This window comes from Rhamphochromis sp. 'chilingali' (assembly GCF_963969265.1).
Source record: "Rhamphochromis sp. 'chilingali' genome assembly, chromosome: 15".
Classification (NCBI taxonomy): domain Eukaryota; kingdom Metazoa; phylum Chordata; class Actinopteri; order Cichliformes; family Cichlidae; genus Rhamphochromis; species Rhamphochromis sp. 'chilingali'.
Genome location: NC_137942.1, coordinates 22,810,358 through 22,826,564, shown reverse-complemented (window position 1 = coordinate 22,826,564; position 16,207 = coordinate 22,810,358). Strand labels below are relative to the sequence as shown.

At 42.9% G+C, this 16,207-nt stretch overlaps 1 protein-coding gene across 3 annotated transcripts in view; it reads right to left on the bottom strand.

Moving 5' to 3' along the window:
* prkcbb (protein kinase C, beta b) overlaps positions 1-16,207 on the bottom strand; it is a 106,438-nt gene that overhangs the window by 21,600 nt on the left and 68,631 nt on the right. For all 3 annotated transcript variants that reach the window (XM_080904999.1, XM_080904998.1, XM_080905000.1), the window contains 7 exons: positions 15,402-15,575; positions 13,452-13,543; positions 12,398-12,460; positions 11,283-11,421; positions 7,730-7,810; positions 7,122-7,229; positions 126-266 (listed from right to left, as the gene is read on the bottom strand). In XM_080904999.1, coding sequence (XP_080761125.1) covers positions 126-266; positions 7,122-7,229; positions 7,730-7,810; positions 11,283-11,421; positions 12,398-12,460; positions 13,452-13,543; positions 15,402-15,575 — 798 coding nt within the window. The remainder of the gene's footprint in view (positions 1-125; positions 267-7,121; positions 7,230-7,729; positions 7,811-11,282; positions 11,422-12,397; positions 12,461-13,451; positions 13,544-15,401; positions 15,576-16,207) is intronic.

The window sequence follows — 16,207 nt, the reverse complement described above, 5'->3', positions numbered from 1 at the left end:
TCTAATGAATTAAACTCCACGTCTCTACTCCGGTCAAAGAGTATTTTGTGCACTTATTATTGTGCGACTTGTGACTTGCACATGCTTATCTGCGGTCATGTCGGGTTTGGCGGGGACGGACTTACAGCTCTCGGTTTGAAGGGTGGTTGCACCTCCTTGTTCTCCAGTTTCTCCCAGTCCATGTAGCGGAAGAAGCTGTGCTCTCTGATGTCTCTCTCCCCCTCTGGACCACAGCCCAGGCGTTTCGCTGGATGCTTTGTCATCAGCTGTGCAGACATGGAGAAGAGAAACGATTACTGTGTGTCCACCTTGCTTTTTTTTTTTTTGTTTTTTTAAGTGAATGCTTATTCATCTTTCTACCTTTCTGGTAGTCTTGACACTGCAAAAAAAGCTAGTAGCCACATTAGCATCTCTGTGAGGCTGCATTTTCATGCATCTGTGCTGTGAAGTAAACCTTACATTTACAATACTAACATATTGATGTTTAGCAAATATGATGTTTACCACGCTCACCGTCATAGTTTCAGAGAACAGTGCATTGTAATTGCTAACTGGCACTAGATTTAAGCTATAACTGAGAAAATAAAGTCAAGGCCAAGAGACAAGTTGGCGTCTCCCTGGCAACTTTTGATAACTAATGAAAAATCTGTGGTTCCTGATTGGTTGGTTTAAGTTGCCGGCTGCAGCGTAGGTGAAATCAGTCTAAAAGAGGGTTTTTCACCAAAAACCTCCTTCCCACACAATGTGGTTACACATGGTCCACATACCGCAAAGAATGACGGCCCTTTGGTGGCCCAGATCAAGTTTGCCAGTGGTAATCCGCACATGGGCCAGCACAAGGCCAGTTGCAGACACACCAGTGGTCTTGTGGTGGTCCAGAACAGTTTCATGTCTGGCCGGAACATAATAGTGCAAAAGACAAAACTCTTTAGACTGATTCTTATACAGCGCTTTTCTACTCCCCACATTACTCAAAGTGCTCTACATGCCACATTCACACACTACCTCTAAACTGAGTGCTTCCTAACTACATTCATACTCTTGACAGGCAAACTGGAGGTGCCAGGGATCGAACCACTAACCTTCCGATCAGTAGGTGACCTGCTCTACCGCCTGAGCTACAGCCACCCAGTGGTAAACATGAGTAAACCCTCACTAGGTTTTGGATAAAGTGTACACTCACAAACCTGTCAAACCTGCATTTGAAACATTGGCCACCGTAGCAGTATAGTATTGCAACATGGCATGTGGGTCTTCTAACTAAAATAGGAAAATAGGAACATAAATAGTGCCATCATTGCCAGATCTGGCCCACATCTGGTTGACATACACCCTGCCATGACACCAGTCACTCAGAAGTGCCAGCTTGATGCCGGATCCAGGGAAGACCTGTTTTCTATGGGCCTGGGCCACATACACCAAACCACAATCGGGCCAGATATGGCATGCCATAGCATAAACATTGACATCATTGCCAGACCTGACACACATCTGGTTGACATACACCCTGCCATGACATAGGGTCAGTCAGAAGTGCCAACTTGATGCCGGATCCGGGGAAGACCTGTTTTCTATGAGCCTTGGCCACATACACCAAACTACAACCAGGCCAGATGTGGCATGGCATCACATAAACAGTGCCATCTACGCCAGGCCTGGCCCATATCTGGATGACATACCACTTACCATGCCCGAAGTCAGCCAGCAGTGCTGGCTTGACATCAGATCCGGGTCAGACGTGTCTGCTATGTGGGTTGTGATTGCTTTGGTCCATGGCAGATCACTGATGTCAAACTACTCGCCATGTGCTAATGAAACTGCGCCTTACTGCTGCAACCACCGTGTTTTGAAAGGGTTTACTTTGTTCACGGTGTGTGTCACACTTTTCACTTTTTCACTACTGCTTGGCGAGTAGCTGGTGAGTGTTTGCAGAAAAGTTACCGTCTTTCATACAAACTACTGGTGACCAAAGTAATCACAAAGATGATGACCAGTCTGCTAATATGGCATCAGTGCATGCAGGAAGGATTCTGACTTAGAGGTGTTCAGTCATAATCCTGCAGCTAGGACTCCAGGCTTCAAAAACCAATTGGTGATGCTTTTTGACTTTTATATAGGTGTTGTGGATCATTAGTCTAAATGCAATTAGAATACAAGAACTCATAATGTCTGCAAAAAACTTCACTGCAATCCACTGAAGAGCTGTTGAGATATTTTAGTGTGGATCAAAATGATATAGTGATCCGACAGCTAACATTACAAGCCCTGGAGCAATGCTTCTGGTGTTGCCAAAACATTAAACGAGCTGTTTAATCATTTCGTCTTTGCCAAAGGAAAAATGTTGTTTTAAGTGTTAACCGTTTCCAAGTTACAAATGATCTGCAGGAAACTACACTTCAGGAAACTCATGATTTTACAACTTTTTATTTTCATGTGTACACACAGTTACATAAAGGAAGTAGGAGCCATATTACTAACCTGCAAGAGGAGTCTAAATCTGATCTGTGCTCAACAGTGTGCTGCTCCAGTGCCCCAAATTTCCCCTTTGGAATCATTAAAGTTTCATCTCATTTATTCCTGATTCCTGCCCTGGGTTTAAACCACAATTCTTCCACTTTCATTGCCGTTTATGAAAAAGCTCATTATAGTTATTAGAGTTTCTTAATCCTTAATTTTAACCATCCTTCCATTTTACTGTCATCTTGCATGCCTCTCCCTGGGGAGCAAATACAAGCCACCAAGTAACAGCCTGCAGACAAATGAATAACTGTTGTCTTTCTTTCCTCTTTTGCCACAGTAGTCATCCGCAGGCGTAATTAAAGACCGTTTATAATGTCTGTCCACACAAAACCTCCATGGGGGAGTGATGCTACAGTGAGTGTGTGTGTGGGTGGGGCGTGCCTCCCTTAGGAGCAGCAGTCATAACTCATTACATTGCAGCAAGAATAACATTTTCCAGGGGTCAGTCAATCTTGCACTGCTTGCACATGCGCATGAATCTGCATGAAACACATTGGCAGCTCATAATGCATGGGCGCGCACACAAATCCACTTTCTCTACCTAAAGTAACAGGCATAGCGATATATATATATACAGGTGTACTTGACCACTAATGCTGGGAGTTGTCTGATTTGTATGAAAGTGAGTTGATTCAGATGCTGTGGCCATTGGTTTAGGGTCACCGGGCACTGGAGTCTAACCCTGCTGTCATAGGCTGAATGAACAGATACAGACTGGACAGCTGGACAGTGTCAAAGACCTGAAGAATCACATTTGTCAGTTATTTGTACATCAGTGTGTTATAATCTGACTCTTGTCATGTAGCAACAGTTTTAAGGCACATTTAAAAAACACAGCTGTCCTACAGTAGATTAAAATCCCTTTAGTGACTTCATTTTAAAAGTGAAACCCCAAACTTGTCACCTATTGAACAGTAGGTACAGGTACAGCAGCTAGTTTTCTGTAAAGAAAAACTGCAGTGAATATGAACGAACCCTTTTTCACTCATCAGGAGAAAGACAGAGCATCGTATTCAGTCGACCACATAGCAGCCAAACTAAAATTGGGCCACTGACTGCGGATAATAATGGCATATGTGAAAATGACAGGATTTCCCTCATCTCTATACTAATGGGCAATTACCATCTGGCAAACACTAGTTTGACATGCTGTCAATGTATAATGTAATTTCCCTTGGATTTGATTAAATACCTGAAACTCTCATAGATCAACAGGAATAAAGTTATCTGCCTATACTAACCATGTACATCTGCAGTCTTCATTTTGAAGGGTATGCTTCCAGTTTTAACCCAATAAGTCACCAATATTTTAAGTTTCCACAAATATCTCGGAGTACAGCTGGCTGCATTTGTATGTATACATTTGTATGCATCCAATTAGTAAAACATACATAGAGCGGGCTCTGTGTATGTGTGTTGGTAGGCTAACTTCTTTAATGAATACACGCAAGCCACTTTGCAACCCACCTCCACCCCAGCTCCTTTTCATGCTGTATTTGACTTGGTATCATTTCTGTTCTCACTAATGCCTCCATTTTTTCTGCATGGAGGACCTTGCTGCTGCTCTCCCTGCCTCTGGCTTTCCATGTAAGCACAGAAGGGACCCATCCCATGCAGATGGAAATCATTTACATGATTGCAATGTTGGAGATGGGCCATCTGAGACTGAGATCAACTGAAGATCCACAGCGCTGCGATATCAATGCATCTAGGCAGGATTCTGACTTAGAGGCGTTCGGTAATAACCCTTCAGAGGGTAGCTTCACACCAAACACATACACCAACCTGCGGTTCCTCTCATACAGAGCAGGATTGCTATTGCAGCAACACATCATCAGTAGTGTGACAGTCTGGCTCGAGGGCCATGACAAACAATTTATTAACTGAATGGGGTTAAAAACCATAATATTTCATGAGGTGTGCTAAAGAGTGTTATCTATGTGTCAGTATTTGGATGGGGGATTCAATGTTAAGGATGCATAATGTTGTATGGTGTAAAACCTAAAATAACCAGGCCAAACAAACAAATAACACAGTGCTGGATGGATGGAGAGAAGGGCCACGTGCTCCCAGGTTGCAGGTTCTTGGTGCCACCAAGGGTGACATCACTATGAACTCTTGGCTGCCACAGGCCAGTTATCACTGTGGTAACATTTCTGACGCCTCCTACTTAAAACCCCAAAACTCAGACGGATCATGCGGCCCTGCTTTTCATTTGCCCGTCTGCTCCATGGGAAGTTTCTGTCCTCTCTGATCTCAGGACCGCTGTTTGACAGGTGTACCGCCCCAGTCACACTCCCCCTGCCACTGTCCCAACACTGTGTGGGTTCTCTCCGGGTACTCCTGCTTCCTCCCACAATCCAAAGACATGCAGCTAGTGGGGTTACATTAAATGGTGATTCTAAATTGCCCACAGGTGTGAATCTGAGTGTGAATGGTTGTCTGTCTCTTTGTGTTATGGCAGCTGGGATAGGCTCCAGCGCCCCCCTGCAACCCTGAATTGGATAAGTGGAAGAAAATGGATGAATGAATAAACTTCATACTTGCGACTGTCCTCATGAGGCCCAGAGATTTCATTCACAAAGCTTCCTGTGGTTAGTGCAGAAAGAGAACAGTGGCAGAAAACACTTTTGTGCTTTTGTGTGCACCTGTGTTCGCTTTTGTGAGGACACATCTGAGCAATTACTCTTTGCTGTAGAATCAAATGAAGTTGAACAAATCATGTACCTAACACTGCAGCGCTACAAAACACACTGGAACAGAGTATGTGTGTGTGTGTTTGTGTGCGGGTTGCCCATTGCTGGCTATAAAATATGGATGCTTGATTGGGTGGAAGCAGGGGAGTGGAAATGATCACTCCCTCTCCACACATGTCCTAACCCTCTCCACCTCCCCTCACACACACCCACACACACACACAATTTTTAAGCATTTGATCTAAATACACCAGCCTATTAAAACACTGCATGCTGGCAAGAATTAAACTATTTACTTCTTGTTTGAACTCAGATTACTGAGATGCTGTGAAATCGTGCCGCAACTTCAGCAGAGTTGGACTTTTAATACCTGAAAGTGCGCTAATCATCTGATAATGGATCGGAGGCGTGCAGTGTTGCTTTTATTTGGCTGGCATGGACTTAGTTATTTTCAATTATTTGAAGCCTAAGACATTCAGCTTTCTGTTTTGAAGGAGGTGAGGCAGAGAGACCTGTATCTCTGTTCACACAAACTGAAAACAGATGAGAGTCAGGCACACTGCAATCAGTATGCTTGCTTTTAATCAGACTACTTCTCATTCTTGTCAAGAAATGATCACCTTCTATTAAAAATGATTACTTGAACTGTGGTAATTTTCCCATTACAACAACAGGTTATTTAAGGTAGCGTCCAGCATGTAGACAGAACGCATCAAGCAAAGCACTGAAAAAATCCACTTTATGAACAGAATAATGGAATTATCTTGTAGCATTTAAAATGAAGCCTTCATGTTGTCTTCACATACACACCGAGACACTCTCTCTCTCTCTCTCTCTCTCTCTCTCTCTCTCTCTCACACACACACACACACACACACACACACACACACACTGAGTTAACTCAGGCAGTCCTAGCAGGGTGCAGAGGGAGCTCTGGGGGTGGACGGAGGCGACCTTTCATGCTCCACTGAGGATGCACTGTTGCAGCACTACAACCCGGTAATCATCACTAATACATAACACAGCCAGTGTGGGCGTTTGTAATGCAGCGAACGTACTTGTCAGTAATTTACCTATGAATGCCTTTGCCTTTAAATTTAGTAGGAGGATGTATGACTCAGGTCATGCTGGAACAAATGTGTGCGTGTGTGTCCTCATCCACGCTCGCGCTACACACTGATGTTAATGTGTAGGTGCTTTCTGTGGGTACTGCAGAACTTCAAAAGATAAAATAATATTTTATTGATATTTTTTTCTCTCTCCAGTTTTTTGGTATGTGACGAAGGGTGTGTGACACAAACTGTGTGTCCGCAAAACACAAATAATCCGAGTGCAGCAATCAGGCCTGGCCAGTCTATTCTGAAAAGGAGTTTCTACAGCCAACTGCACAGGCTCAAGCTATTAGAGCCATCTAATGTGTGTGTATGTGTGTGTGATAAAGAGATAGAGGGGATGTACAATGAAAAAAAAAGGCACAACAATAGCTTGACAATGGACACTGCAGAGCGCGAGGGGAAGGATGGACGAGGACAGCGCTACGACAGAGACGGCGGGCGAGATGGAAGTGGGGAAGATAGCGAGAGGGGAACAATGTTGTTTCGCTCCAAATAAATGTTCCACCACAATGGATTTAATTATGCAGATAATTTTGATGTCTCCTTCTTTTCCTCCTTTCACCCTCCTCCCTCTTCCCGCATCCTTTCCTCAAGCGGATTTAATCCCTTCCTCGTTCTCTCCTCGGCATGTTTGTGTTCAAGAGGGAAGAGTGTCAGGAGGATACGGGAAGCGAGACAGAAAGCGGGAGAGTGAGTTTGCGAGGAGGGAGCGAGGTTGAGCTTGAGAGACGGGCAAGGACTCGCGGCTTAAAGCGTGCTTTGTGCGTGTGTGTGTTTTTCGTACACTCACCCCTTTACAGATAGCGACAGCCTCCTTGGACATTGACTTGGGATAGGAGACGTGGTGCTCCATGATTGACTGAAATAACTCATCTTCATCCTCTCCGTCAAATGGAGGCTTGAGAGGACAGGAGAGAAATGAGTGAGGAGAAGCAGAAGGCAGCACAGGACAAATAGAGGATACTTGATTCATTCATTAAAAGCAGCTTTTTTCTCCCAAGAATCTAAAAGCTGCAGGCCTCTAAATGAAATATTCAGAATTTCAAAATGTCACATCTTAACAATTATTAATGCCACGAGAGAAAATCTCATTATAGCATATAATTTAATAGCTAACCTTTCATTACACAGTGTCACATTTTAAAGGCTGAGATCAGGAGTGTTTGTTTTTATTCACACTCAGCCGTGAATACAAAACGCTGCTCTGAAAGGAGCGTGAATCACACATTCATGTAGATCCAAAGATGGTGTTATATTTTTTTTTCCTTAACCAAGATTAATAAATCCTTTGTGCAATTACCCACTCTCTCTCTCACACACACACACACACACACACACACACACACACACACACACACACACACACACACACACACACACACACACACACAGACCAACCTGTCCAGCCAGCATCTCGTAGAGCAAGACGCCAAAGGCCCACCAGTCCACAGATTTCCCGTAAGGCTGGTAGGCTATAATCTGAGCATAGGAGACACATTGTTCAGAAATGCTGCAGTCATCGCTTCAGTCTATGATACAAAGGTAGTCAGCATTAAAGAAAATGATCCTATCTGTTAAACAATAGCTCCAGTCAAAAAAAAAAAAAAAAAGTCAACAGTGATAAGTCGTTCTTTCCATCAAGCGTTATTGGCTATTAACTGGGAGACCACATATCACCCATACTGGCTCCCCCTACACCGGCTGCCAGTGAGTCAGGTTTAGAAATCATTTTAAGATTTTATTGTTTGTTTTGAATGCATCGCACTGGGTTGGGTTGACCTCTCTGATCTTTTGACTTTGCACACTCCCACTAGGTTACTGAGGTCTGCTGGTCAAATACTCAAAACTAAACTACTAAAACCCAGAGGAGATCAGGTTTGGCTTTTAGATGCTTTGAAATCTATTTTTAAGTTCTGATCCCTTTGTATTTGTGCTGCTTTATTTATTTATGCTCTCTTTTTTTAATTGTTTTTATGTATTTTACTCATTTTGTACAACAGCTGCTGTATTTTTAAAAGTGCTTAAAATTAGACTTCACTTTTTCTTGTTATTTGTAATACAAGCACAGTACGCGTCCCCACAGGGTTACTGCCGATACTTAACGAGCACTTAAGGGGCAGAGCAGCATTTTTTTTAAACCAGTACAGGCATTTTGTGGACTGTAGACAACACTGCAGATACTATTTTGTGAAAGACTTTTGTGCACCACATTTATTTTGTATGAGAAAAAAATCAATTAGAAAAACACCTGCTTCACGTGCAAGATGAGCTTTATGAGTTTTATGGATCAAAAGTAAGACGTGTGCACCACACCTGCAACTGACTCCAACAATGCTAGTGTTAGCGGCGCTAACGGCTGCAGACAGGAAGATACTGCCAGCACCGGAAACGTGCTCGTCATCTCCGAGCATGAAGTAAGGAGAGCCTTCAAGAGAGTGAACACCAGGAAAGCAGCAGGACCAGACGGCATCCCAGGTCGTATCCTAAGAGACTGCGCATACCAGCTAGCTCCTGTGTTCACTGAGATATTCAACATCTCTTTATCTCAGTCGGTGATCCCCACATGCTTCAAAGAGTCCATCATTGTTCCTGTCCCGAAGAAACCCCACCCTGCTTCTCTCAATGACTATCGCTCTGTAGCCCTCACCTCAGTAGTGATGAAGTGCTTTGAACGCCTGGTCAGAGACTTCATCATTTCTTCACTACCAGACACACTGGACCCACTACAGTTCGCTTACCGTCCAAATCGTTCCACAGACGATGCCATCTCTCATCTCCTCCACACATCACTCACTCACTTGGACACTAGAAGGGGGAATTATGTTAAAATGCTCTTCATAGACTACAGCTCTGCATTTAACACCATAATTCCCTCCACACTCACCACCAAGCTGGAGCATCTGGGACTCACCTCATCTATGTGTCTGTGGATCTCAAACTTCCTAACTGGCAGACCACAGGCAGTAAGGATGGGCGGACATGTCTCAGCCTCCACCACTCTCAGCACTGGAGCCCCCCAGGGGTGTGTTCTGAGCCCCCTGCTGTACTCTCTGTACACATATGACTGTGTGGCCACTACCAGCTCCACCACCATCATCAAGTTTGCTGACGACACCGTCGTGGTGGGCCTGATCTTTGATAACAACGAGACGGCCTACCTGAAGGAGATTAGGAATCTGGAGAACTGGTGCCAGAGGAACAACCTCCTTCTAAACGTCAGTAAGACAAAGGAGCTGATAGTGGACTTCAGCACTAAGCAGGAGAGGAACTACCAGACCCCCGTCATCAACGAGTGCCCAGTGGAGAGAGTGGACAGCTTCAAATACCTCGGAGTTCACATCACGCAGGACCTGTCATGGTCCTGTCACATCAACACCGTGGTGAAAAAGGCCCGTCAGCGTCTCTACCACCTCAGACGCTTGAGAGACTTCCAACTGCCCTCCAAGGTGCTCAGGAACTTTTACTCGTGCACCATAGAGAGCATCCTGACGGGAAACATCTTAACCTGGTTCGGGAACAGCACCATGCAGGACAGACGAGCTCTACAGAGGGTTGTGCGGTCAGCTGAGCGCACCATCCGCTCCGAGCTCCCTGACCTGCACTCAATCTACAGCAGGCGGTGCTGGACCAAGGCCAGGAAGATCGTGAAGGACCTCAGCCATCCCAACAACAGACTGTTCTCTCTGTTGAGGTCAGGAAAGCGATTCCGCTCCCTGAAGACCAACACAGAGAGACTGAGGAGGAGCTTCTTCCCGCAGGCGATACGGTCTCTCAATCACACCACCACACAGTACTGACCCACACATACAGTTCTTACACACACTGGACATTCTGGACATTGTTTTCACTTCATTACTTAAATCACGCTGCTGTTATTGTGTATATATTTATTTATATTTAGATTTCTTCATACATTCTTATATAGTTCTATATTGTGTATTTTGTTGTACAGTTATTTTATTTTCAACTTTAATTTATATATTTATCTTATTCTCCCAGTTAAATTTACCCTTCATTCTAATTTGTGTTGTACAGTTATTTCATTTTTAACCTTAATTTATATTTTATTCCTTCCTAGTTAAATTTACCCTTTTTAATTTTTCATATTTATTTCCTATCTTATTCATAGCCTTTCCTTTTTTGTTTTCTTTAGGTCACGAGCAGTTGTCCAAGCATTTCACTACATATCGTACTGTGTATGACTGTGTACGTGACAAATAAAATTTGAATTTGAATTTGATTTGATTTTTGATTTGACTTACCAAGTTCACAGTGGTAGAACTATTTACTTTAGCAGAGTGCAGTAAATTTACTGAAAGGCTTTTTTATTGTGTGAATCCAGGAGGTAATAATGTTCCCAAATATAATACCTACACAGTCAGTTAATTTTGAGGGACGTTTAGACTACATGGGCTGACTGACATGAGAGCAAACTGATAGTGAGGCTGAAATGCAATTAAAGTATCATTATGTATTCCAGCTAATAGAACTACCAAACTACCACCGACACTTTAAGGGAGAGTTCATTTTCATGGAGAGATGCTCGTTGGCGTTTCTGCTGAGTGTTACATAAAAAGACGGCAAGACTTGAGGAAATCCCTGCTTCTGGCCAAGAAATAGTCTGGCAAAAAAACCGGTGCAAAACTGAAATGTGTCATTTTCAGCTTTGGGTATTTTAACAAATTAGACAAATTTAATGTAGTATTTTAGTGAGCTTTAGAAAGTGCTCCTGTTACATTAGGACAGAAGTACTATTAATAAGTAAAGCATGGCTCCAGCTACATACATGCAAACACAAGAGTATTCTCTTCTAGTTGTCTGCAAGAAAGCAAAGTTTTTTCCAAAATAAAAGTTTTATTTAGCCTCTTTTTGAGCTGTGTAGCTACTGCAGGAGAACAGTGAGAGATCAATACAACAGATCCAACCACCATCACTCTCACACACACTTTACCTCAGGAGCAATGTAATCCGGTGTGCCACAGAAGGTCTTGGTTGTGATTCCATCATTCATATTCTCTTTACACATGCCAAAGTCTGCTATTTTAATGTGGCCCTCACAGTCCAGCATTACATTGTCCAGCTTCAGGTCTCTGTGAGAGGGTGAAGCAAAGTCAAAAAGGAACAACAGACTAATCAACATAACTTGGCATCGATACTCGAAACGGCAAATCTGTATTACAATTCAATTTAGAGGCTCAAAAGGTTTGTGAAATGTGATCCTCAGCTATTGAGACTGCATCAGTTCGACTGTACAACCCTTTCTGAACATTACAGATGGATCTACATTATGTACAACTTCCAGCTCATGTTGAAGTGAATGCCTGCGTTAGTCCAAACAATGTGTTAGATGTGAAGAAAGGTTAAATTTACATTGTTTCTCATTTCTTTTACATTTGTGAAGTACCTTATAATAAAACATATATAGTACTGAATAGCTCACATTCACCTTTGGCTTGTAGCAATACACCAGTAGTGATCAAACTGACATCACTCTAACAAATTAAGACTATTTTGAACTGCCAGTCATACAAAACTTCTCTAGTAGTCCAAGAAGAACACAACAGTGCTGGAAATGAGCACAACAGGTTCATTTTAATTATCCTAGCTGCTAATACTGTGCTGAAAGAAACTTTACTTTACTGACAAGTCACAAATTCACTCTGAAACTTCCTGATTTTATAAACTTCCATATTGTATAAGAGTATATTTGGCACATGGCAGTAATTCATTCAGTTCAGTTGAGTTTTATTTATATAGCGCCAAATCACATCAGCAGCCGCCTCGAGGCGCTTTATACTGTAAGATAAAGAGCCTAGAATAATGCAAAGAAATCCCAAACAATCAAACTACCTCCTATGAGCAAGCACTTGGCGACAGTGGGAAGGAAAAACTCCCTTTTAACAGGAAGAAATTGCCGACATACGCTGGAGAGGAGCAGACAGGGGGAAACTGGAAAAAAGACACACCGTGGATTTCATTTGCACTATTTCAGGTACGTACTACTGTGTGAGCTCAGCTATATTTGGTTAATGTTCTGCGTTTAGTAGGTTGTGTTATGGATGTTACCTGTAGATGATGCCCTTTTGATGTAGGAAAAACAGACCAATCGCTATCTCTGCAGCGTAGAATCTGCACACACACACACACACGCACACACGCACACACACACACACACACACAAAAAACACAAACGGCAACAACAACGGCAATTAGACAGAGGCCGAGAAAAAGGACAGCAGGAAAACAGATCATTTGTGTGCGTGTATGCGCGTGTCAGAGTAAAGGTCACTCCTGTCTCTTCAAGGCCAGCAAGCAACTGATAAGATCAGCGGCAGAGGTCTGGACGGACAGACCGCACAGTCGGCCACGCTTGCGCGGGCGTGCATGCGCTCTCTGCGTTTAAAAAGCGCATTTTAAAGACAGCAAGAGTCATTTGGTTGTGAAAACTGTGCAGAGCCCGTTTGGAGCTAATTAGATGTTCTTTCTGTGCTCAGAATGATGAGCAGCAGCATTAAAGAATAAATACTGAAGCTCTCAATATACAAAAAGACTCTGCAACACTGAAGTTCAAAGCAATTTAATCATCCGTGGAGAAGGATTTCCTGTTTAATAAAAAAAAGAGAGCGAACAAGCTGATGGCCTTAGTTAAAAGAGTTCCTCGTGTACTTCGACTTACCCCCTCTGCAGTCTGAACCTTCAGCCATAGGGAAGAAACTTTAATTCTCTATGAATTACATGAAGGGCTAACTCCTCAACAGCTCTCGCTCGACACCGACAGCCCCACTTGTCAAATGTGTCAGCCTGCTGGTTGGGCTTGACACCAGCGATCTCGCCAGCCACCGTAATTATATTCTGCAGTTCTGGAGGTACTGCGCCATGCACTGAAAACTCTCAGGAGCTGCTGGATTACTTTCATTTCTTTGAAGCTCTTCAGAGCAGCAAGCTGCATTGGGGGCAAACAACATATTTCACCTCCGGGCTCTGCTGGGATTGCTCATCCATCACCAGTCAAGCTGATGATGGCTTATTCACCACGATTTAAACAGGTATTACTAAAGTGTGAAACACCTGCTTTCACGGGGCTCTGATTTTCTGTGTGTGTGTGTGTGTGTGTACTCACACAGCGTGAGGTTCTTTGAACTTGCCGACCTGCTGTATCTGATACATGAGATCTCCGCCGTTTATGTACTCCATGACAAAATACAAACGGTCCTGTGGAGGGGGCGTAGAAGGGCAAGCAGAGAAAGACAGGTCACAAAGTGCACGTTAATAAAAATGGATGAGAGGTCAAAGGAGCGTAAAATACTGTGGAGGTGGAAGGGACTGCTGTGAGTTTGATGCGCGAATTGAGAGAAGATCAGAGGAGAGATGCAGAAAATATGACAGAGGAAGTGAGGAGGACGGGGAGAAAAATGGTGATTGGGTTGTCGGTGGATCCAATAAGTCTTCAACTGAGGGAACACGGTGACATCAATTTAGGGACCTGTAGTCCTCCATTATCTACAGAAATTGCCAATAAGTTTCAGTAAGTGAGAAAATGTGGAGGGATTTGGTGTGTGTGTCTGTGTGTTCTGGAGTTTATTGCGAAGTTTTTTAGTGTTAGAGTCTGTACTCCCTGATAAGTCTTATGAGCAGTTGCTTGTTCTGTGTGCGAGCCTATAGTATCTGTGTGTGTGTGAGTGTGTGTGGTTTAACTGTACTTGCGTATGCACTGCATAGGCGCCATATTACTGTATGGATGTGTGCATGCATGATTGTAATTGCATTGTAACTGCCTGCATGTAATAACTGAATTTGATGTACAAAATGTGTGTGTGTGTAGGTGTGTGTGTCAGTATCAGATCGGTTTTATTTACTTTTGTCATTCAAATGCATTTACAACACATCACTAATCAGTGAGAATGCAGAGATGAGTGTTAATGAAGCAGGAGAGCTATATTTACCCCTCTGCTGACTCATCATTAGGACTAATGCACATTATAAAGTTTGTGCATTCCAGCTGTAAACTTGGGACAACAGGTAAGCAGTCACTCCAGATGTTTTTTTTAGGTTGTAGTTCTTGTGTTTGGTAGCATGTGTAACCAGATATATTAAAAAAACAAAAAACTCCACATTTTTCCACTGAAAGGTTAATATAATCCATGTAGACTGAATAACAAAACGAATAAATAAAAGATACACAATATAAAGTTAAAGTACAAATTACATTTTGAGAAACCGGGTCTAAAATTCCTTCCAAATACAAAGACCACCACTTTAGAAGCTACACCTGTTCAACTACTTGTTAATGCAAATATCCAGTTAGCCAATCACATGGCAGCAGCTCTATGCACTCAGGCATGTAGACACGGTGCAGGTGACCTGCTGAACTCCAAACTGAGCATCATAAAGGGGGCGAAATGGGATTTAGGTGACTTTGAATGTGGAGTGTTTGTTGTTTCCTGTTAAGAACAGGAAACTGAGAATACAAATCACACAATCTTAACAAAACTGGATTAAAATATTTGAAAAGCATTGGTCTGATTAGTGTTGAAGGTCAGAATTTAGCATAAACAACATGAAACCTCAGATTCCTCCTGCCTTGTGTGGGGGTGTAATAGTATTTCTTGGCACACTGTGGGCCCTTTAGTACCAACTTAGCAGCCTTTTTGCCTACAGTGCACCATCCTCAGGATAACACACTGTGTCACAAAGCTCAAATCATGGTTTCTTGAATGCAACAGTGAGTTGTGGTGAGATGGGAGATTAACATGTGTGATGCAGCCATGTCAACATGGACCAGAATAAATAAGGAATGTTTCCATGACCCGGTTAAATCTGTGCCATGAAGAATGAAGGAAATTCTCAAGGTGAAAACAAGGTGTACCTAAAAAAGTGTTAGCTTCAGCATTGGTATTAATGTCTATTACTTGTTTGAGATCCATGATGGTGAACATGACAGTATATTCTGAAAGTGCCAATTAAATTTAAGGAGTGACAAGTTAAAACAGGGCAGCTTTTAAGTTTGTATAAAATAAAATGAATATATCTCAGTGAGATATATTCGGTGGGAACATGTCGGCCCACTCACCATAGTCTGGAAGGTAGAGTGCAGCTGTGTTAAGAACGGGGGCTTTCCAGATAAAGCTAGCACTCTCTTCTCCACCATGGTGCACTCTACGTCATCATCTTGGATCACGACGTCCTTCTTCAGGATCTTTATAGCGTACAAGTCCTCGGTTCCTTTGCGCTCTGCCAGCATCACCTTAGAGAGAGGGCGAACAAAGAACATGTGGGAAATGCGAGAAGATGAATTCATCAATATTCAAAATCTTTAAGGCTCACAGCTGCTGTCATGGCTCTGTACCAACAAAGAAGGGAAAGAAACAGAGAGAGAAAAGGAGAAACAGGAGAAACAGGGGAGGTATTGTGAAGGACGGGGATAAAGGATCAGAGCGATGAAGGAAAGCTTCTCTGACTGTTTTGGGTTAGACAGTCAAAGTAAGAAATAAAGAGAAAAAAGACAAAGAGAAACCGATTCATCACTTTTCAAGACGCCAATGGAGGCGAAATAACCAGGGGAATAAGAAAGGAGAGAAAGAGGAAAATGGGATGATGTGAAGCCTCTTACAGAGTCACTCAAAGCCATTTTTATACATCACATACATTACATGGGTACAATTTGTGCGAGATAACAAAAATTAATCGTAATCGAGACATTTTTTAACGGCCTGTTCTGTAAGCCACAAAATCTGTGTTCAATAACCCCTGCTGGATGGCTAGCAAGGCTTTAACAAACATTAATTATATAATGAATTCGAAACTCGCCACTCTTACAAGTATTAAACATAATGATGCCGTTAGAGGACGCAAAACCTAAAAGCTGCTGCAGCAATC